This window comes from Rattus rattus, chromosome 2 (assembly GCF_011064425.1).
Source record: "Rattus rattus isolate New Zealand chromosome 2, Rrattus_CSIRO_v1, whole genome shotgun sequence".
In the NCBI taxonomy this organism is placed as follows: domain Eukaryota; kingdom Metazoa; phylum Chordata; class Mammalia; order Rodentia; family Muridae; genus Rattus; species Rattus rattus.
This window is the reverse complement of record NC_046155.1, coordinates 142,933,156-142,956,309: the sequence shown is the minus strand read 5'-3', so window position 1 is coordinate 142,956,309 and position 23,154 is coordinate 142,933,156. Positions and strand designations below refer to the sequence as shown.

The following is a 23,154-nucleotide window of genomic DNA, read 5'->3' as shown; positions in this document are numbered from 1 at the left end:
ATCCAGAGAGATCCCTTATGGCCAGAACCCAGTGTCCGTCAGCGCTAAAAGCTTGCAACAGTTATAGTGGACCATCACCGTCAGGACACCGACACAATCAACGTTCAGAGTCTTCACCCCTGCCTGGTCTTGTGCCCTTCTGTAGGTACATCCCCAACCCTACTCAGCTGCATGCACACTGATCTGTTCTCCTGTCTATCCTGTTGTCACCTAAAGGATGTTGACACATGGGACCATGCAGTGTGTGGCTTTTGGAGATTTTTTGTTTTTTACTCTGAGAGTTCTCATTTTGCAAATTCATCCATCTTGCTGTGTTCATGGACTTCCTGGGATATGGGTGCTCCCCTTTAACACACACACACACACACACACACACACACACACACACACATGCACACACACACACACATGCACGCATGCACACACACACGCATGTATGCACACAAAACAGCAAAACAACAACTACAGAAACCTGAGAAACCTCTGAATTCTTTCCCATTTTGGCTGGATTTTTATAAATGTCGAGAGAGATGCCCAGGAGGACAATTGCTGGGTGTGTGTGACCTGAAGCTCTCAGAGAGGAAGTTTCCTATGTTGATTCCAACATATGGAAATCCACCTATGTTGATTATTCTGTGTGGATGACTGACTATTAGAACTCCATGGTTGTGGAGGGTTGCAATGGTGCCAATCTGGATTGATTTAACTCCCTTAATAGACATTTGGGGTTTACTTTCTGTATCCTATGTAGCATCCTTTTAACTAACAGCAAAATCTTTGGAATGCATTAACAGGTCACTAGCTTCTACCAACTCAAAAGCTAAGGAAGCTATCAGATCGTATCTGACACCTACAGCATAGATTCCTGGCTTTGCTATGGTCCACTCACCTGATGTCCTTGTAGATTCACCTATTAGAAATGTTTTGCATTTACATGAAGTTAGGAAAAATACAGCGTTTTGTTGACTGACCTCCTTTACTGAACATAATATCTACAGTTTCCTCCGAACTGTGGCAGGTGTCCATGCATCATTGTCCCTAGCTGTTGAATTATATTCTGTTGTGTAGATCTCTGTAGTACATTTATTAATTCTTGTTATTCTCTTGTATGACTAAACCACTTTCTATTTAGTCATGGGACAAGATTACTTCTGGGTGGCTTAAACAACAAACATTTTCCCCCACAGGGTAGGAAGTTAGGCAGTCCAAGATCAAGGTATATGCAGATTTAATGTCCTGGCTCATAGATGAAGTCTTCAGTCAGTGTCCACATACGCCAAGAAGAGAAGCAAGCTCTGAAGACTTAGACAGACACTGATCCCATTCATGAACGCTCCATTCCAATGACTCCTTCCTCCTTAAACCTCAGTTTCTTTCAGAGACCACCTCCTAACACCATCACATATGGTAGACCCCAATCCCTCTCCAGAGATCATCACCTAACACCATCACTTGCAGAAAGATATCAATATGTGAATTTAGGGCTGGAGATTCAAGTACTTAGCACAAAACCCTTCTTAATGGAATGCTCTAAAAACCCAGAGTATTTAGTCCAGACAGAAGGTGATGATCTTGAACAAGGCCAATCATAGAATTTGCAGAGCCTTTTGGTTAAAGACCAGGGGGAAATGCCATCAATAAGACTAAAATAAAGCTTTCCTTTATCACCTGGTCTTTCTTCTTAACTTGTCATGATATATTTTCTTTTGTTTTAGGTTTTTATTTTCATTTACCTTTAAAAATAGGATCTTTCTCTGTAGCCTAGTCAGGCCTGGCTTCACTCATGGCCATCCTGCCTCTGCCAGTTGTTAGAATTATAGATGTGAGCCTCCCATGCCTATTTATGATGTTTCAAAACTGCTGCTTAATGTCCTTACCCTTAGTAATGAAAATTAAGTTTTATTAGGCTTCTTTGCAGATTGCAATACCTGTTTAAAATGTAAATACTGGAGTCTATTTTTTGCATGTGGAATCAGCTAAAGCATAGAACTGGTGCTTTGTTCCATGCATGTATACATGTTCTTACTGAGAAGAAAACATTGTAAGAGTAAAGCTCAACTGCAGCTTCCCCTTCCTCTACTCCTCTGGGTTCCCCCAAGCACCCTCTCCCCCAAATTAACTCTTATCTCTCCTCCCTCTGGAAAGAAAAAAAAAAAAACAGCCCTCCAGGGGACATCAACTGAATACAGAACTACAGGATATAGTAAGACCAAGCACAAACCCTCACATCAAGACTGGGCAAGACAACAGAATAGGAGAAAAAGGGTCCTGAAAGTAGGCAAGTGAGTCAGAGACATTCCAAATCCCACTCTCTGGAGCTTCACAAAAACACCAAGTCAACTGTTGGGAGCGATGCTCTTACAACTCCCCATTATTGATGTTAATAGTATAGTTAGAGTTAAGTATGACTGGGTTCATGGAAAATCCCCAGCCAGCTGCAGAAGACTAATATAAATCTGGTGGTCAGGATGAATAATGATATGACAAAGTTGTGACCTTGCTGAGAAATACATCTGATGTCAGGATGCCCAATGATATGACCTTTCTGAGAAACCAACATCCTGCTGACTAATGATATGACAAAACTGTAACCTTTCTGAGAAACCAACATCCTGCTGACTAATGATATGACAAGCCTGTAACCTTTCTGAGAAACCAACATCCTGCTGACTAATGATATGACAAGCTGTAACCTTTCTGAGAAACCAACATCCTGTTGACATCAGCTGACCACACGAGTACGGTGTCATTGGCTGTCATAGATGCTTCCCACTCCCCGCTCCCTCTGTTACCCCTGTTTTAGTATAAATTCAGCCTTGGGAAAAAATAAAATTGTCGCCTTGATCAGACTCTTGTCTTGGCATCCTTCTTCGTGTCTCTTGTCCCCCATTCTCTTCCAGATACCCTCTGCACCCTCGTTGACTCTCCTGCAGGATGGAACAACTGGCCAAGACAGTCAACAACTTTAAAGTATATGCAGAGGACCTAGAGCAGACCCATGCAGGCTCTGTGACTGCCACTTCAGTCTCTGTGAGCCCCCATGAATCCTGCAGAGTTGATTCTGCAGGTTGTACTCTGCCTGTGTCCTTGACCCCTCTGACTTCTACTGTTTCTCTTATCCTTATTCCATAGGGTTCCCTGAGCCCTGAGGGACCCTATAGAGACCTTCAACCTAGGCTCTCTCTTTGCCTGTTGTGTGGCTGTGGGTTTGTGCATCTGCTCCAATCAGCTGATGGAGGCAGCCTCTCTGATGGCTACTGAGCTAAGCACCAATCCATGAGTACAGCAGAACATCATTAGGAATAACTTCATTACTTTTTCCAGTTGTGTTTGTTGGTTTGGAGGCTATCTAGCCTCCCGTTCCTGGTCATTTAGGCAGTGTCAGGCACCGGCTTCTTTTCCCAGCATTGGCCTCAAATTAAATCAGTCATTGGTTAGCCACTCCCACAAGTTCTGCACTACCATTGCCCCAGAACATCTTGCAAGCAGGACAGATTGTAGGTAAAAAGGTTTATGTTTGGATAGGTGTCCCAGTCCCACCACTAGAAGCCTTGTCTATTTACAGAAGATGGGACGTTTGGGCTCTGTATCCTCCATGACCAAGAGTTCTCACATGGTTCACCCTCATAAATTATGGAGAGTTTCCACTACACTAGGTTTCCACATTGCCCCCCAAATGTTCTTCAGTCACTTCTTCGATACTCTCTCCCTCCATGTCCTCCTACCTCTCCACACCTGATCTTTCCTATTCCAATCCCCATCCACCCTAATCCACCTACAAAAATCTATTCAGTTTCTCTTTCCCAGGGAGATCCATGCATCCATCCTAGAGTCCCCCTTGTTACTTAGCATTTCTTGGTCTCTGGACCAAGTAATAGTATAGTATCCTTTACTTTACAGCTAATATCCACTTGTAAGTGAGTACATAACCTGTTTGTCTTTCTGGATCTGAGTTACCTCACTCAGGATTTTTTTTCCCCTAGTTCTATCCATTTGCCTTCAAATTTCATGTCATTTTTTTTAAATCAAAAAGCTGAATAATACTCCATTGTGGAAATGTAACAAATTTCCTTTATCAATTCTTTATTGAGGGACATCTAGGTTGTTTCCAGATTCTGGCTATTATGAATAAAGCAGCTGTGAACATAATTGAGCATATGGTTCTGGTATGATAGTGTCCTTTGGGTGTGTGCCTAGGAGTAGAATAGCTGGCTCTTGAGGTAGACCGATTTTCACATTTCTAAGGAAACACCATATTTATTTCCACACTGGCTGTACACGTTTATATTCCCATTGGCGTGGAGAAGTGTTCCCCTTGTTTCACACCCTCACAGCCTGAGCTGTCATTTGTGTTATTGATGTAACAGGTGTAGGATGTGATCTCAAAGTCGTTTTGATTTACATTTGTTGAATATTTAAAAAATGTTTCTCGGCTATGTGAGATTCCTCTGTTGAGAATTCTCTGTTTAGATTGGCACCCCATTCTTAATATCCCATTTTTAAACTGGAGTGTTTGATTTGTTGATATCTAGTTTCTTGAGTCTTTCCATATTTTGGATATTAGCCTTCTAATTGGTTGTAGAATTGGTGAAAGTCTTTTCCCATTCTGAAGGCTGCCATTTTGTCCTATTGATGGTATCATTTGTCTTACAGAAGCGCTTCAGTATTATGAAGTCCCACTTATTAATTGTTGATCTTAGTGCCTGAGCTATTGGTATTCTGTTCAGGAAGTTGTCTCCTGTGCCAATGTGTTCAAGGATATTCCCCACTTTCTTTTCTATCAGGTTCACCGTATCTGGTTTTGTGTTGAGGACCTTGATCCACTTGGACTTGAGTTTTGTGCTGAGTGATATGTGTAGGGTGAAAAATATAGATCTATTTGCATTCTTCTATGTGTAGAGTTCAATTAGACCAGACCATTTGTTGAAGATGTCTTTTTTCCACTGTGTATTTCTAGTTTCTTTATAAAATAAATCAGGTGTCCATAGGTATGTGGATTTACTTCAAGTTCTTCTACCCTATCGATCAAACTGTCTGTTTTTATGATGATGTCATGCAGTTTTTTATCTCTGTAGCTCAGTTTGAAATCAGGGATGGTGACACTGTTGGACGTTTTTTATTATTCAGGATTGTTTTAGCTATCTTGGAATTTTTGTTTTTTTCATATAAAATTGAGTAGTGTCCTTTTAAGGTTTGTAGGGGATTGTGTTGAATCTGTAGATTGCTTTTGGTAAGATGGCCATTTTTTTTTAACTGGGTTAATTCTATCGATCCATGAACACAGTAGATCTTTCCATCTGATATCTTCCTCAATTTCTTACTTCAGAGACTTGAAGGTTTTGTCATAAGGTCTTTTTTACTTGCTTGGTTAGAGTTACACTAAGATATTTTATATTATTTGTGGCTATTGTAAAGGGTTTTGTTTCCCTGATTTCTGTTTCAGTTCTTTTTTCATTTGTATGTAGGAAGGCTATGGGTATTATTTTTTTTAAGTTAATCTTGTAGCCAGCTACTTCCCTAAAGGTATTTATCATCTGTAAATAGTGGTACTTTGACTTCTTCCTTTCCAATTTGTATCCCCTTGATCTCATTTAGTTGTCTTATTGCTTTAGCTAGAACTTCAAATACTGTTTGGGATAGGAAGAAAATGAACAGCCTTGTCTTGTTTCTGACAAGGAACAAGTGGAATTGCTTTGGGTTTCTTTCCATTTAATTTAATGCTGGCTATAGGCCTGCCGTATATTGCCTTTATTGTGTTTATGTTTTTTGTATCTCTGACCTCTTCAAGACTTTTATCATAGAGTATTGGATTTGTCAAAGATGACCATGCTTTTTTCCAGCTCATGTATATGATGGATTACATTGACAGATTTTCATATGTTGAATTACCCCTGTATCTCTGGGATGAAGCCTGCCAGTCATGGTGGATGATCTTTTTGATGTGTTCTTGGATTCAGTTTGCTAGTATTTTACTGAGTATCTTTGCATCTATGTTCTTATGAATTATGAATTACTTTCCAATTCTACTTCTTTGTTGAATCTTTCTGTGGTTTGGGTATCAGGGTGACTGTGGCCTTATAAAACAAATTGGAAAATGTTCCTTCTGTTTCTATTTTGTGGAATAACTTGAGGAGTATTGATATTAACTCTTCTTTGAAAATCTGCTAGAAATGTGCACTAAAACTACCTGGGATTTGGGGAAGGGGTCTGCTGTTATATGCTACTTGTCCCTTTTCTCTTGCAGATTTTAGTATTTTTTCTTTGTTTTGTATATTTAGTGGTTTATCATCATGTAGCAAGGGGACTTTCTTTTCTGGCCCAATGTCCTTGGTGTTTTATATGCTTGTTGTACCTTTATAGTTATCTCTTTCTTTAGGTTAGGAAAACCTTCTTCTATGACATTTTGAAAATATTTGAACTGAGAATCTTTCCCTTTTTCTATTCTTATTATTCTTAGATTTGATCTTTTCATAGTATCCTAGATTTCCTGGATATTTTGTATCAAAATTTTTTTAGCTTTAACAATTTCTTTGACTGATGTACCTATTTCTTTTACGCCCGAGAATTGTTCTTCCAACTCTTATATTCCGTTGGTGAAGCTTGCCTCTGTAGCTCCTATACACTTACCTAGATGGTTCACTTTCAGAATTTCCTCAATTTGTGTTTGCTTTATTGCATCTATTTGCATTTTCAGGTCTTGAACAATTTTGTTTTCTTCAACTGTTTTTTTAATTTTTTCTTTAAGGAAGTTATTCATTTCTTCCCCCCTTTTTTGTATTTTCCTGGATTTCTCTAAGAGATTTATTCACTTCCTCTTTATAGACTTCTATTATCCCCATAAAGTTGGTTATAAGGTATTTTTCTTGCTGTATTAGGATAGCTGAGCTCTGGTGATGGGCTCTAGTTGTTGATGGGCTCTAATGTTGTCTTCTAGGGATCTGGCTTTGGAGTGATTATAGGTCTAGGTTCTGATTTCTGAGTTTGTCTTTGTTGCATGGATGTTTTGTTTTGTTCCTTGGTTTCTGTTTCTTCTCTGGTATTCTGACCTATGTGGACTGTGGTTGAGCCTGGAGTCTCTGCTTGAGTTGGGGGTTGGGATAAGATGACAGGAGGGGGAGGAGGAGGATGGAGGTAGGTGGTAGAACACTGAGAGAATGGAGGAGTTCTACAGATGGGTGGCCTACCTGGACTTCTGGTTGCTGTCATGGCTCTTGTCACATGGTGGATCTCTACCTGAGTTTAGTGCTGAGACATGGTGATGGGTGCAGAGGGGTTGGAGATAGCCTGGGGAAATTCACTGGTGGGCAGCCTACCTTCTAGCTGTAGATATGGCCTTTGGTTGAGCAGGCGGTTTCTTCCTGAGTTGGGGCCTAGGGTATGTCAATGAGGAAGGGGGATGGGGGGTAGAGTTAGAGGGGCCACTGAGAGAGTAGGGGAGGTCTGCGGGTGGGTGACCTTCCTAGAGTTCTGGTAGCCAGCGTGGCTTCTGGTGGAGCAGGGGTCTTTGCCTGAATTGGGAACAGGAGCAAGGTGACAAGAAAAGATGGGGGGATTTGAGATGGTGTTGGGACATTGAGAGAGTGGGGGATATCTGCAGGTGGGTGGCCTACCTTCTGGTAAACTTCTGCTCCTGTTTTTATTGAAATAAAATATACAAGTATATTCTGCCAGCATTCTCTATCATAGTGATCTGCAAAATTTTTAACTACACTAGGTTTGTGTCTAGTTATGTTAGTCAGCTTGTCATAACTATAGCAAGTGTCTGAGGCAAGCATACACCAAAGAGAAAAGTTTTATTTTGGTTCCAAGTTTCACAGATGCAGGTCTATGATGGGTGACACCATCACTTAGGGTTGGTGATAACATGTATATATATCACACAGCATAGGTCATCTCTTATATATATATATTCTTAATATTTACTAGTATCACTGACTATCCATCTACATAACTTCCATGGCCTCATAGTATTTCATACTATGCACATCTCAAAATTTATTGTATTCTAAATCCCAGTACAGATTTAGACAAGGGAAAGCAGACATAAAGTCCAACCCCTAACCAGGAAAAAGTTTGCTGTGCTGGAGTGACACTCTATCATCCACACTCCCGAGCAGGTCAAATGTCCCACATGAGATGAACTTCATGGCTCTCTGTGTGTGTGGTAGTTTGTTTTGGTTTTCATTTTTTGTTGCTGTTTGTATTGTTTTTTGAGCGAGAAGACATAAAATTGTATGAGTCAACAGGTAGTGAGGGGGTAGGAGACATTGGGGGATGGGAAAAAGAATATAATAAAAATATATCGTATGTGAAAATAATAGACATTTAAAAATAAAGACATAAAATGTATTATATCTTATGATAGAATGTGCAGATCCCTGCTAGTATGAAATTGTTGAGATATCACTCCTTGGATACAACCACAAAATGTCTCCTGTGTGAGACTTGAATTTTGGACCACTGTGTTTTAAGGACTGTGTTTTAAGTACCCTCTGGTTGTACAGTTTGCCTTTCAGCAACAATAAATGGCTTCTTTCTGTTTGACCCAGAACGATCAGCAACGGGGACATGCACCTCGAGAACAAAGACCTCAGGCTGGCCTCAGCCATGCTGGAAGTAGAGCTACACCAGACATCTGCTCTGTCAGTTCCAACTTGCCCAGACCCAGGACGGCCGCTGACAGTCAAACCCACTACCAGTAACTACGAGCTCGGCCAGGCAGACCCCTGCATCCCACATGCTGGTGAGGCTGCTGGGAAGAGCCCCTGTGTTCCTGAACATGCAGAATTTGGCTCATTCCTTAAGAAGGGGAGGTGAGTGTGAAACAGTCCATGTAGTAGGCATGGGGTTGGTAAACACTAAGTTTCTACAAATATACTTTCACTCCATTTTATGGGAAAATTTTCAGAAAAATTTCAGCCATTCTGACAGGGATGAGACAGTCTCGAAGAGGTTTTAAGTTGAACTTCTTTGGTCTGAGTATGCTGAGTACTTCTTCAAGTATTCACTTGACATTTAAGCTTCTTTTTTTAGAATGTCTATTCAGTTCATTAGCCTGTAGTGTTTCGGGGGTTAATTTTTACAGTTCTGTTTATATTTTGGGTACTAATCCTTTCATGTTGGGCAGTTGGTAAAACTACTTCTCATGTTCTGTCTCTTTAGTGATTGTTTTCATGCTGTGGAGAATTTTTTTTAACTTCACGCACATTTATTTATTTATTTATTTATTTATTATTTTAAATTTTACTTTCTTTGCGCAGTTCTTAGGGCTATTTTCTGTGTGGTTGGAGTTCTGGTTAAAAATCCCTGCCTATGAGCTGGAGAGATGGCTCAGCAGTTAGGAGCACTAACTGCTCTTCCAGAGGTCCTGAGTTCAATTCCCAGCAGCCACATGGTGGCTCACAGCCATCTGTGGTGGAATTTGATGTCCTTTTCTGGTGCTATCTGGAAGTAGCAACAGTGTACTCATACATTAAATAAATTAAAAAAAGAAAAAAGAAAAGAAAAGAAAAAAAAATCCCTGCCTATGTCAACTGTGTTGTTCTGAGTAAGAATGGCCTTCGTAGGCTCATATTTGAGTGCTTACTCATCTGGGAGTGGCACCATTTGAGAAGAATTAGGAGGTGTGGCTTTGTTGGAGTGGGTGTGGCCTTGTTGGAGGAAGTGTATCAGTGGGATGGGCTTTGAGGTTTCAAAGCCTGTGCCAGGCCCAGTTTCTCTCTATCTTCGCCTATGGATCAGGATGTAGCTCTTAGGCCTGTCTACATGCCACTATGCTCCCCACCATGATGACAATGGATTACATTTCTGAAACTGTAAGCAAGCCTCCAACCAAATGTTTTCTTTTATAATAGTTGCTTTGGTCATCGTGATGTCTCTTCACAGCAGTAGGACAGTGACTAAGACACTGATATACTTAAGTGTCTAGCCTATGTTTTCTTCCAGCCATTTCAAAATTTCAGGTCTTACACTATTGATTCATGTTTAGAGTGAGAGATGTGGATCAAGTTTCATTCTTCTAGAACTCTATTTGTCAAAGAAGCTGCGTTTTCTTGCAATGGATGCTTCTAAAAGAGTGATGCACTTTGTCAGAAGCTTTTCTTCACTGACTGAGATGATCATGTAATTTCTCTAAGTCTACATATGTGTGCTGAACTACACTTTTTGATTTGTACAGGTTGAGTAAACCTTGTGTCTAATAGGAAATAAAAAAGTTGGTTATGTTGTACTCTCTGCATGTGTTCTTAAATTAAAATGTATTGAAAGTTTTTGTAGCTACGTGCATTTTGTATCTATGTGTTGGTCCACAGTTTTCTTTCCTGAGTCTTTATCTGGTTTTGGTATCAGGGTTATGCTTATTGCTTGGAATGAGTTTGGTGTTCCTTCCCTTTCTATTTTATAGATCAGTGAGGAGCTTGTGAGTGAATGTGAAGAGTGGCACCCTTGTTTCTTTCCAGATCTTAGTGGAAATCTGGTTTTAGCTCTTCTTTGATGATTTGTTAGAAATCTGATAAAACTCTTGGGCCTTGGGCCCTGCACTTTTCCTTGTTGGGGGTTCTTTTTGTTATGGTTTCATACTCACTTGTTATATTTTCTTTCTTTGCATATCCAGACTTCTGGTGGACACACTCAGGTTTGCACTTGGAGGGCTGCACAGATTCTTCCACCCTCATAAAAATAACCAGACTGAGCTCCTAGGTAGCTAATATCTATATCTGGGTATCTCCCAAGTGCATTGAGAGCATGGGAAGGGTTCACAATACTGAGATGAATACATACAGAGGACCTATCTTGTACTTCCAAGTCCTCCTGCTTAGTAATCACTCTGCTGGAGAAACACAGTGGGTACTGTATGCATCCTAGAACTTTGAGATTTTCATGCTCAACAGCAGTGAAAGCCAGGTAGTTCCAGAATTTGATCTATGTGTTATCTTGGCTAGTTTTATGTCAGCTTGATACAAGCAAGATTTATTTGGGAAGACGAACCCTAAACTGAGAAAATATCTCCACTGGATTGACTTAGAGAAAAGTCTGTGTTGAATTTTCTTGATAGATGATTGATGTGGGTGATACCATGCTGGCAACGGTGGCCCTGGAAAAAAAGCAGCTTAAGCAAACCATTAGGAACAAGCCAGTAAGCAGCTCTTTCCCACAGTTCTGCTTAAGTTCTTGCCTTCAGGTTCCTGTCCTTGCTTTTTTCAATTATAGACTTGTGACCAAGGCAATTTATAGAAGAGTTTATTGGGCTCACAGTTTCAGAAGATGAAATCATGACCATTATGGCAAGGGCATGGCAGGAGGCAGCCAGGCATGATGCTGGAGCAGCAGCAACTTGAGATACAACCACAAGACAGAAAGGGACACTGAGAATGGCATGAACCTTTGAAACTTCAAAGCCTGCCTCTAGTGGCATACCTCCTCCAATAAAGCCACACCTCCTAACCCTTCCCAGCAGTTCTACTCACTGGGAACAATTAGTGAAACATGTGGGAGTCATTTTCATTCAAAGCACCACAGGACTTACTTATAAGCTATAGATCAAAATAAATCTTTACCCCCACAAGTTGTTTTTGGACATGGTGTTTTATCACAGTAATACAAACCCTAGCTAAGACCTCTGTTTGCTTCAGAATTATCAAACTCTAAGCTAAATCTCAGTTGATGAGACCCGATCCTGGGTATTAATGGTCGGGCTGTTTGTCTTCATTCACATCTTGTCAAAGCCAGGCTCTTGCTACTTTAACCCTTTGCCGGTCCTCTAGTTCTACAAAAACTGCCTTTCTAGGCCTCTTATTCCCTAGCAGCTATGGTAAGCTAAATTGAAACTCCTCAACCTGTGGATAGTTTGAGCTGTTGGGCCGCCAAGTAGCTCAGTTATTAACAATAGATTCTGTCAAGATGTCGCCTATCTGATACCCTATAATTATACAGTGGGGATTTCTCTCCACTCCTGATCCATCTTCTTCTACAGGAACCAGTCTTACTGTAAGCAATAATTGGACTTGAGGTGCATGAGAGCTGTAGGCTCATTCTGAGGGCAGGACTGCTTAGCTTTCATCTGACTTTCCTGAGTCCCTTCTGTACCAGGGGACTCCTTGGCTGTGTTTGCCTAGCTTCTTCATATGGAGTATCTTTATTCCTGCTTTTCCTCTGGTTCAGGCTTTGGAATAAAGTCTGGTTTCTTATTCAGACACACTCCTTCACTGGCTCTCACAGAAGCTCCCCAGCACTGTTAGTAGTCAATTCTATTTGCTGCCATTGTATAAGCTCCTGCTCTTCATACAGTCCTCCCATACTTAACTCGCTTTTTGAGTTCCATATTTGGCGTGCTGATTTTTCTTTTTTCTTTTTTTAAACATTTCGCCATTTTTCATTAGATATTTTATGTATTTACATTTCAAAGGTTATCCTCTTTCCCCCCTGTCCCATACCCTCCAACCTCCCGCTGCTTCTATGAAGATGCTCCCACTCCCACCCACCTACTCCCACCTCATTGCCTTGGCATTCCCCTACACTGGGGAAACAAGCCTTCATAGGACCAAGGGTTTCTCCTCCTATTGATGCCAGACAATGCCATTCTCTGCTACATATGTAGCTAGAGCCATAGGTTCCTCCATGTGTACTCATTGGTGGGTGTTTTAGTCCCTGGAAACTCTGGGGGGGTTTGGCTGGTTGATATTGTTGTTCTTCCTATGGGGTTGCAAACCCCTTCAGCTCCTTCAGACCTTTTTCTAGCTCCTCCATTGGAGCCCCCGTTTTAAGTCCAATGGTTAGCTGCAAGCATTCTCATCTGTATCAGTAAGGCTCTGGCAGAGCCTCTCAGGAGGCTCCTGTCAGCAAGCATTTTTTGACATCAGCAATAATGACTGGGTTTGGTGGCTGCACATGGGATGGATCCCCATGTGGCAGTTTCTAGATGGCCTTTTCTTCAGTCCCTACTCCACTCTTTGTCTCTGTATTTCCTCCTGTGAGTATTTTGTTATCCCTTCTAAGAAGAACTGAAGCTTCCACAGTTTTGTCTTCCTTCTTGAGCTTCATATGGTCTGTGAATTGTTTCTTGGGTAATCTGAGCTTTTGGGCTAATATACACTTATCAGTGAGTGGGTTACCTCACTCAGGATGATATTTTCAAGTTCCATCCATTTGCCTAAGAATTTCATGAAGTCACTGTTTTTAATAGCTGGATAATACTTTATTGTGTAAATGTACATTTCTGTATCTATTCTACTGTTGAAGGACATCTGGGTCCTTTCCAGCCTCTGGCTATTATAAATAAGGCTGCTATGAACATAGTGGAGCATGTGTCCCTGTTATATGTTGGAGTGTCTTTTGGATGTATGTCCAGGGGTGGTATAGCTGGGTGCTCAGGTAGTCAAATTTTCTAAGGAACTGCCAGACTGATTTCCAGAGAGGTTGTACCAGCTTGCAATCCCACCAATGGAGAAGTATTCCTTTTTCTCTACAGCCTTGCCAGCATCTGCTGTCACCTGAGTTTTTGATCTTAGACATTCTGAGTGGGATCTCAGAGTTGTTTTGATTGCATTTCCTTAATGACTAAGGATGTTGAACATTTCTTTAGGTGTTTCTTAGCCATTTGATAGTCCTCAACTGAGAATTCTTTGTTTAGCTCTGTACCCCATTTTTAATAGGACTATTTGGTTCTCTAGAGTCTAACTTCTTGAGTTCTTTGTATATATTGTATATTAGCCCTCTATCAGATGTAGGATTGGTAAAGATCTTTTCCAATCTATTGGTTGCCATTTTGTCCTAATGATAGTGTCCTTTGCATTACAGAGGCTTTACAATTTTATGAGATCCCATTTGTTGATTCTTAATCTTAGAGCATAAGTCATTGGTGTTCTGTTTGGGAAAATTTCCCCTATGCCTATGTGTTTGAGGTTCTTCCCCACTTTCTCTTCTATTAGCTTCAGTATATCTGGTTTTATGTGGAAGTCTTTGTCAATTAACCAGAGGGCACAGAGACAGTATCCAAATTAACAAAACCAGAAATGAAAAGGGAGATATAACAACAGAAACTGAGGAAATTAAAAAAGATCCTACTACAAAAACCTATACTCAACAAAACTGAAAAATTTGGAGGAAATGGACAATTTTCTAGACAAATACCAGGTACCAAAGTTAAATCAGGATCAGATAAACCATCTAAAAAGTCTCATAACCCCTAAAGAAATAGAAGAAGTCATGAAGTCATTAAAGTCTTCCATCAACAAAAACAACACCCCAGGATCAGCTAGGACCAGATGGGTTTAATGCAGACCTTCAGAGAAGACCTAATACTAATACTCTTCAAACTATTCCACAAAGGAACACTACCCAATTCATTCTTTAAAGCCACAATTACACTTATTCCTAAGCCACACAAAGACCCTACAAAGAAAAAGAATTTCAGGGTAATTTACCTCATGAATATAGATGCAAAAATACTCAATAAAATTCTCACAAATTGACTGTAAGAACACATCAAAACAATCATTCACTGTGATCAAGGAGGCTTCATCCCATGGATGCAGAGATGGTTCAATATATGGAAATCCATCAATGTAATCCACTACATAAACAAACTCAACAACAACAACAAAAAAACCCACATGATCATCTCATTAGATGCTGAGAAAGCATTTTACAAAATTCAACACCCCTTCATGATAAAAGTATTGGAAAGATCAGGAATTCAAGGCCTAGACCTAAACATAGTAAAAGCAATATACAGCAAAACAGTAGCCAACATCTAACTAAATGGAGAGAAACTTGAAGCAATCCTACTAAAATTATTTGGAATAACAAAAAATCCAGGATATTGAAAACTATTTTTTTATGATGATAGAATTCAAGATGTATTACAGAGCAATAGTGATGAAAACTGCATGGTATTGATACAGAGACAGGCAGGTAGATCCATGGAGTAGAATTGAAGATCCAGAAATTAACCCACACACCTATTGTCACATTGAACTTTGACAAAGGAGCTAAAACCATCCATTGGAAAAAAGACACCATTTTCAACAAATGGTGCTGGTTCAACTGGAGGTCAGCATGTAGAAGAATGCAAATCGACCCATTCTTATCACCCTGTACAAAGCTTAAGTCCAAGTGGATTAAGGACCTCCACATAAAACCAGGTACACTGAAATCGCCCTCATTTCCTCTTGTTCTATATCATGTTTATCTTAGTCTTTTAAGTTTCTTTAAGACTTCATTTTTCTTTTTTCTAATCTCTAAACAGTATCTCTAGCCCAAGCTGGCCTAGAACTCAGTATGTAGCCCAGGCTGTCCTCAAACCAGCATGGAGCCACATGCCTCAGTTCCAAGTCTTACTTTTGCTGTTTTATTTCTAACCAAAATTTTAGTGCAGACCCTGCCAGTGGTCAGCTTTTGAGGACATTTTATCCTGGATCCTCTGGAAACACATTGGGGCTGCTAATAAGAGGCCCTCAGTATCATGTATGTATGTATGTATGTGTGTATGCATGTGTGTATGTGTGCATGTATGTATGTGAGTGTGTATGTATGGGTATTATCAAAAGCTTGCTTCCTTTTCCACGACGTTTCTGGAAATGCACAGTTGCACCCCTTTCTGCTGGGGTTGGGCAACAAAAATAGATAGATTTTAAAGCCTTTTAAGGAGAAGCCATAACTATGCATGAAATTAGGGGTACAGTCACTGTGACTTCTCTCAGGGAGACTGTCATGGCTTCTTAGTGTCATTTTTAGCATCTTAAATTTGCAGTTGATACTTGCAGCTGCTTCTAAGGGCTGGCTCCAGGGTCAGCAGCCTTGTGGTTTGCACATCTGCTGCAACCTGCTGCTTCCAGCTCTTGAAGGGCAACTACTATTCTCCAGGCCAGGACAGACAACAAAGCCTCCTCCGGCCTCAGGGACCATGTGTCACCTACCGCCATGCAGCCTCTATCTACTATTGTTTCAAGGATGAACCTCAGGCCTGGGTTTTGAAAATGGAATGCCATCCAATAGCTTCATGCCTGTCTAGCTATAGACTTAAGGTCTACTCTGCCTTGAAGATCTCCTGATTCTGTCTGTGATGCATTACATGGCAGCTTTACTGGGCAGCAGCTAACCATCTCCCTGTTCTTTAAAATGGTCTCTTGGTGTCATACTTGTTAATAACTGAGTGACACTTGTCTAGTTACAGGAATTGGCCAGTGGATTCTTGTCATTCCCTCCTATCCTAAATTACAACACTGTCTTTAGGTCCGTTTCCAAGGAAGAAGGGTAGACCGCAAGCTTTTAGGAAATACAGATTTGCAAAGTTTAACATTTATTAGTTTTGAATTTCTGGGAGGTTTCGTAGTAACTATGTGAGATCTTCTTTTGGGGGGATATGGTATAGAGCTTATTTAGGGCATGGGGAGGGGAGTTGAGGAGAGAGAGAGAAGAAGAAGAAGGAGGAGGAGGGGGAGGAAGAGGAGGGGGAGGAGGAGGAGGAGGAGGAGGAGGAAGTAGAGGGAGTAGAGGTCCACCATGAGCATGTGGAGAGAGGGGGGAGGGGAGTGGGGAGAGAAGGGACAGAGAGGGGAGAGGGTAGGATGGTAAGAGAGTAAGAGCATTTTTTTTAAATTGCTGACATAGGTGGAGACATGTGGGCAGCAGTACAGTGCTTTGCTTGCTTTGGGCTGAGTCCCTCGTACTGAAAACAAGGGCAGGAATAGCAGCATAGGGTTTGAAAGTATCATGCAGTTACAGCTGGTGTTTGCCTCCAGCCTACTTACAAATGTCTGATGGGTGCAATTCTTTCGTGTTTCTCAATCAGTTCTTACTTGTTTCCTTTCTGAGCTGTATTGTCGTTTACTTTGCTCTGAGGCCACCAGCACTTATAGTTAGAATGAAAGCACAGAAGGGTCATGCCGTCTCCTCTCTGCAACTGTACTGTCTGTCATTAGCACACAGCTGCAAGAGTTGGTAGTTTCCAAGGAGCTATTTCTTCCTCAGTCATTAGCTGGAATGTTAATTAATTCCATCTGGTGTACAATTCACAGTATCTTTTGACATCTGTCAAACATTTTATAAGCCTGTGGCAAACTCGGAATCCTCTTTATCTTTTAATTTAAAATTTTTAATGTTTTTGAGGATTTTTGTACACAAGTACTATGTTTACAGCATTTCTACTCCTCCCTCTCCACTCAAATTCCTCCCATGTCCTCTTCACTGGATGAAGAATGAGGACATAACTGATCCTGAGGTATGGTTGAGGTGAAGGTTTTATCATAGATATGAGAGCGAAACAGCCAGAGCAGCTGGAAGATTCTAGACTGACCCAGAGCATAATGGAGGGGAATGAGAGAAGAAGAGAGGAGAGAGGAGAGAGGAGGGTCTAAGAGAGGAGCCTTAGATATACAGGCCAAGAAAGGATCCAGGAAAAAAGAGGGTAGTAGTAAAAAATGGCTGAGTTATATAGGGATCAGAAATGGGGGGAAGGGAAACTAAAGCCTAGCCTCTGTGTTGGGGATGTTTAAAGTAGGGTGTGGGGTGAGAAGTGCTGGGAGGAGCCATAGGTACTGAATGAGACTTGTCCCAGGTTTGAGACTAACACTCACTCCTTCTCAAATTCATTTGACCTCTTCATTTCAAAATTGTTTATATATCATTTATCTATCTATCTATCTATCTATCTATCTATCTATCTATCTATCTATCTATCTATCTATCTATCTATCTATCTTCTATTTATTTGCCTCTCTCTCTCTCTCTCCCTCTCTCCATTAATTGCTTGTAGCTCTACATCTAGAGGTAGGGCCTCGTGAGATTTCCCCCATCCATGTTGTCATGTTGACTGATGTCATTATGGAGATCTAGCTTAGGCAATCCAAAGCAAGAGAGTTCATTGGTTCAACTTACCTATTATATATAGAAGGTATCATTTCCCAGCAGACTTCCTGGCCCTCTGGCTCTTATGGTTTTTCTCTTTTCTTATAATTTCTCTCTTCTGGGATGTGCCCTGAACCTTAGGGATAGGGCTTGTGTTATAGGTGTATCAATTGAGGTTGGGCATCCTATGGTCTGGTGCTCTCTGGAAAATGCTCTTCATCTGATGCAAAAAGAAGCTTCTTTGATGAAGAATAAAACACTTATCTGTGGTTATAAATACAGCTATTTAGAAGTTGTACTGGTTTATGAAAGTGACAAATGCTACGTGTTCTCTCTGTGGTGGCTTGAATAAAAACGGCCCCCATAGACCCACAGGGAGTAGCACTATAAGGAGCTTAGGCCTTGTTGGAAAGGGTGTGTCCTTGATGGAGTAGATGTGACCTTGTTGGAGGAAATGTGCCATTGGGGCAGATTTTGAAGTTTCAGCTGTTCAGAGCCAAGCCAAGTGTGTCTCGTTTTCTCTTCTTACTGCCTGCTAATCCAGATGTAGAAGTCTTGGCTTCTTCTCCAGTACCACGTCTGCCCGCATGCTACCATGGTTCCCACCATGATGATAATGGGCTAAACCTTTGGAACTGTAAGACATGCACAATTAAATTAATTTTCTTTACAAGAGTTGCCATCATGGCGTCCCTTTACAGTCATAGAAACCCTAACTAAGATACTCTATTTGTTTATCCTAGCTTTGAGTCATTAGACATGAATATATAACTTGGAGAAAACACAGACACCAGAGAAAGTAAAGTGGGACCCTGAAGGTGAAACTGCCTTTAAGTATTTATCTTTAAACTCATAGATTAGTGCAACCCTCTGACCTCATCAGCTTCTCTGTGCAGTGGAGAGTCCTTAATGCAGATCAAAGTGGAGAGAACCAGTGTCTGTAGAGTGCTCATTCACAAATGGGACAGCTGTATCTCGCCCCTGCCCCAAGGCTTAGGACTGTTTTGGAAGACACAGCAAAGGTATTGTAAGAGCTAGAGGTTGGGGGTTGGGGAGGACTGGACTGAATTAGTGTCTTCTAGGCAAGACAGGACTACTATGTTCATGGGCACCCAAGATGGGTACAAGATCAATCAACAGTTCATCGTGCAACAGGAGGGGTTCCTGAGCCCCAACCCTAGCTGAGGAGCTGGTGATAGTCCATGGCTTCTTGGGGTAGGGGAGTCAATTTTCTTTAAGGGTGCTACATCCACACAGTGAATATATGGCAGCACAAACTGGACTCAATTGGCTATTAAAAAAATACCTGAGGCCACAAAGTTGGGAAGGGGTAGTGGGTGGGGGCTGGATCTGAGAGAAGTTAGTGGAAGGAATGTAGGGTGAATAACATACAAAATATCAATGTATATATGAAAATCTCAAAAAAGCAATAAAATATAAAAATAAAGACAAAATAAAATGCCAGCTTATATGTTGTAAATGTTAAAATACCTTTTCAATCGTTGTTATTGTGGTAAAATTTATTATATTGATATCTAAATAGTGTTTTATAAATATATAATTTAAATATATATAAACTTTGGCATTTTAACTTTTTTTAAAACAAATTTTGTTTTTGACAGTTTTATGTATGTGTTGTCTTTTAATCAGTTCATTCCATTATCTTCTCTTGCTCCCTCCTGTTGAATACCTATTTATCTCTAATTACTCATTCTTTTTTTCTTTCTTCACTCATTGGGCTTAATTAAAGTTGCTTGCATGAGCATGGACCGAGGAATATTTACTTGAGTGTTGGCAATTAAACTGTCTATGCTGCTGCAAAAAATATGTCCCCTTCTCCCCTAGGAACCATCAATGGCAAATAACTTCTCAAAGCAGGGTGGAGCCTCATGAGCCCTTTCCCATCCATGTGAGGATGTGGTCAGGCAAAACCTTTTTCACGGCACTCTCTTCCATCCTCCAGTCTTTCTACGCCCTTTTTGACAATGTTCTCTGAGGGTTAGATAAATAACCATTGAACAGTCACCTATTCTCAATACTTTGACTAGTTCTGAATTTCTTCAGTAAACTCTGTCCATTGCAAAACAAAGCTCTCCATGTAGGGAGCAACACTAATCCGTGGGAATAAATATAAATATTCAAGAGGCAGCTTGATTGGCACAGCATGTCCACTTAGCAAATAGGGCAATAGTAACTTCCCAGCTAGGACTGTGGTGTCCCTAACCACAGACTTTTGACCAGATTTAAAGTCCAAGGCATGGATCCATCAGGTTGGAGTGGGTCTTAAATCCAGGTAGAGAGCAGTTGATTAGTGCTATAACAGCTGTACCACTGTTGCATCAGACAGTTCAGGTGTATAGCATATAGGGTTCACAGATGGGTGATACTGATGATGAATTTTCTCCCCGAGCTGTCTGCATAGCACTGCATAGCATAAAATCATCTAGCACTGTGAAAACTAGCTAGCAGTGGGGCATGGGGGTAATGGTGGAAGGCTGAGCTTTCAGCCCCCTGCCAGCTTGATTTTGCTGTGTTCTGAAACCAAAGCATGCATTGTCATTGCAGTAGGGTCATGCTATCTATTTCTGATAGCAAGAACAGTGGCAATAACATGCATTGTTTTGGGGCCTCAAGGGTCTCCATGACTAATACTTTATAGAGAGGTATCCTACCCTAGCAATAAAATTTTTAATAATCTGTGCCTTCTTGAAATAGCATTATCCATCTACATGAAGTACCTCTGTTCAGACTCTATCATCATCATCATCTCACCATCATCATCGCCATCATGGTTTTTAGAACTAGCTTATAAAATGGGCTTCTATATGCCTTTCTAAATTCTCTCGCAAACCCTCTCTTTTCCCACTTTCTTCCATAATTATTCACACATAAGCTTTTTTACCACGAGACCCTTTTACTTTTCTGCACATGTATTCTCCCATTCACCTCCTCAACACCTCTTTTCCTTGCTGTCATCTTCCCATTCTAGCTTTCTAACCTCTATACACACTCATTCCAGCTCAAACACACACATTTGAAAATTTAAAGCTATGATCATATATGAGCAAGAACAGCCCACAGTTTGTCTTTCTGAACTTGACTGGCCTCACTTGAAAAATATAATTTCCAGTCACTTTCCTGAAGGTTTTACTTTTATTTACAGCTGAATATAAAATTTCACTGTGTGTGTACCATGTTTTCATTTTCCATTAGTCAGTTAATGAGCATCTAATGTCTAACATCTAACATCCATGTCGCAACTGCTGTGAATAGAGCAGCATTCAAGATGGATGAGCAAGTAGGAGCTGCACATATGATAGGATATAAAGCACAGCAATGGTATAGCTGGGGCGTATGGTACTTCTACCTTTAGCCATGTGAGAACACTCAATACTCATTTCCATAGTAACTGCATCAGTTTACACTCCTGACCACAGCGGAAAAAGGACTCTTCTTTTTCTATAGCCTCAATCAGAATTTGTTGTCCCTAGTTCTATTGATGGTGAACATTCTGACTGGAGTGAGATGCAATCTCTTGTAGTTTTAATTTGCACCCCCACCCCTAATTGCTAATGATGCTGAGTGCTTAAAAAAAGATCAATAATTTGTACCTCTTTTTGAGAGCTCTCTATTTAACTCAACAGTCCATGTTTTTTAGAGTTGTTTGTTTTCTGTTATCTTTAGTTCTTCGTATAGTGGAGCTATCCCTCCTTTTCAGAGGGATGCTGAGGATTTCCTCAGACTCTGCGGGTTATCTTTTCACCTGGCTGCTGTTTCCTTTGTTGTACATAAGCTTCTGAATTCCATGGGTCCCACTGTGGCTGAGATAAGGCCACCACCCTGGTGACCAGGGTCCCATAGTCCTCACCACTGCTTACCCTTAGAAGGGATTTTTATCTTCAGTTTTCTGGTTTTCAGTCTTAAGCATCTTGATCCACATGGAATCTTTCATCCATTGTGAGAGATGTAGAAATCCAGTTATCCGAGTACTAGTTGTTGAAGAGCTTATATTTCCTCTAATGAGTATTTTTGGTATTTTTTGAATTTTAATTAAAAAAGCATACAACTCAGGGGCATTAATAAGACTTACGACGTGTAATCATTGCATTTATGTAATTCTAAAATGTTCTCACCACTTTATATAAACATTTTATATTCATTAAAATGGTAGCTTGCCAAACTCTTTCTCCTGCATTGGTACCACACATCTACCTTTGGTTTCTATTTGCTGATGGTATGCAGGTGGGGCTGGATGGAACTTACTCCTTTACTTCTTATTTATTATCCAGTAGGTACTTAAGCTTCATTATAGCAATGCAACATTTTTCTTTTTCTTCTTTTTAATTTTAAAGTTATTTAAATTTAACTTTATTATAAAAATACTTGGAAATAAACACTAAATTAATCACCCCCAATTTTGTTTTGATTTTTTTCTAGATAGGGTTTTCTGTGTAAAATACTTAAGTGTACCATTTGACAGTCTTGGCTGTCCTGGAACTCACTCTGTAGAGTTGTAGGCTGGCCTCAAACTCAGAGATCTGCCTACCCCTGCCTCCCGAGTGCTGGATTAAAAGCATGCACCGCCACCAGGAACCATCCTTTTTTTTTTTTTTTTTTTTAAAACAGGGAAATGATATCCCATTGTCTACATATGCCACAGTTTGCTTGCTTATTTGTTTGTTTGTTTATTTATTTATGTTCACAGCTGTGTATGCAGGTGCGGACATGTGTGTGCATGTGGAAGCCAGAGGTCTACGAGAGATATTTTCCTCAACCGTGTCTCCATCTTATTTCTTTTTGAGAAAAGGTCTCACTGTAGCTGGAGCTCACTTGTTTGGCTAGACTAGCTGGCCAGTAAGCTCCATGGATCCTCTCTTCTGTGCATATTTAGTGTTGGGATTGCAGGCGCCTGCCACCACCTCTGGTTGTTTTCAAGGGTGCTGGCTCATTCAAACTCAGGCAGGTCCTTCTTCTGGCAAGAACCACTTTATAAACTAAGCCATCTTTTTCAGCCTTCAAATAGTAGATTTAAGACTACACATATAAATCAGTGAAAAATTATATAATTGGATAAAAATTATCAAGACTGAGCTATATGCTACCATCAAAGGACTGCTGTAAGCACAAAAGCAGCTTGGTCAAAGGTACCAGCAGTGGTGCCCAAACCTCGCTGATCCTGGCCCACAGCTCCCTGCTCCCAAACCCCATGGGAGAGAGAGCTTATCACCCAGAAGTGTGGTCAGTCCTGAGACTGCAGGGCAGGAGAGACCACCACTTCTGCCCACCTTTGCCTACATCCTTGGCCCAAGA

General features: G+C 40.7%; 1 protein-coding gene across 2 annotated transcripts in view; it reads left to right on the top strand.

Moving 5' to 3' along the window:
- The window catches only part of Oca2 (OCA2 melanosomal transmembrane protein), a 292,950-nt gene that overhangs the window by 4,740 nt on the left and 265,056 nt on the right, over nt 1-23,154 (top strand). The window contains exon 2 of one of the 2 annotated variants that reach the window (XM_032896002.1): nt 8,550-8,813. In XM_032896002.1, the coding sequence (XP_032751893.1) occupies nt 8,569-8,813 (245 nt within the window). In that variant the 5' untranslated portion in view covers nt 8,550-8,568. Of the gene's footprint in view, nt 1-8,549; nt 8,814-23,154 lie in introns of those variants that run through there. The other variant, XM_032896003.1, reaches the window with a different exon arrangement.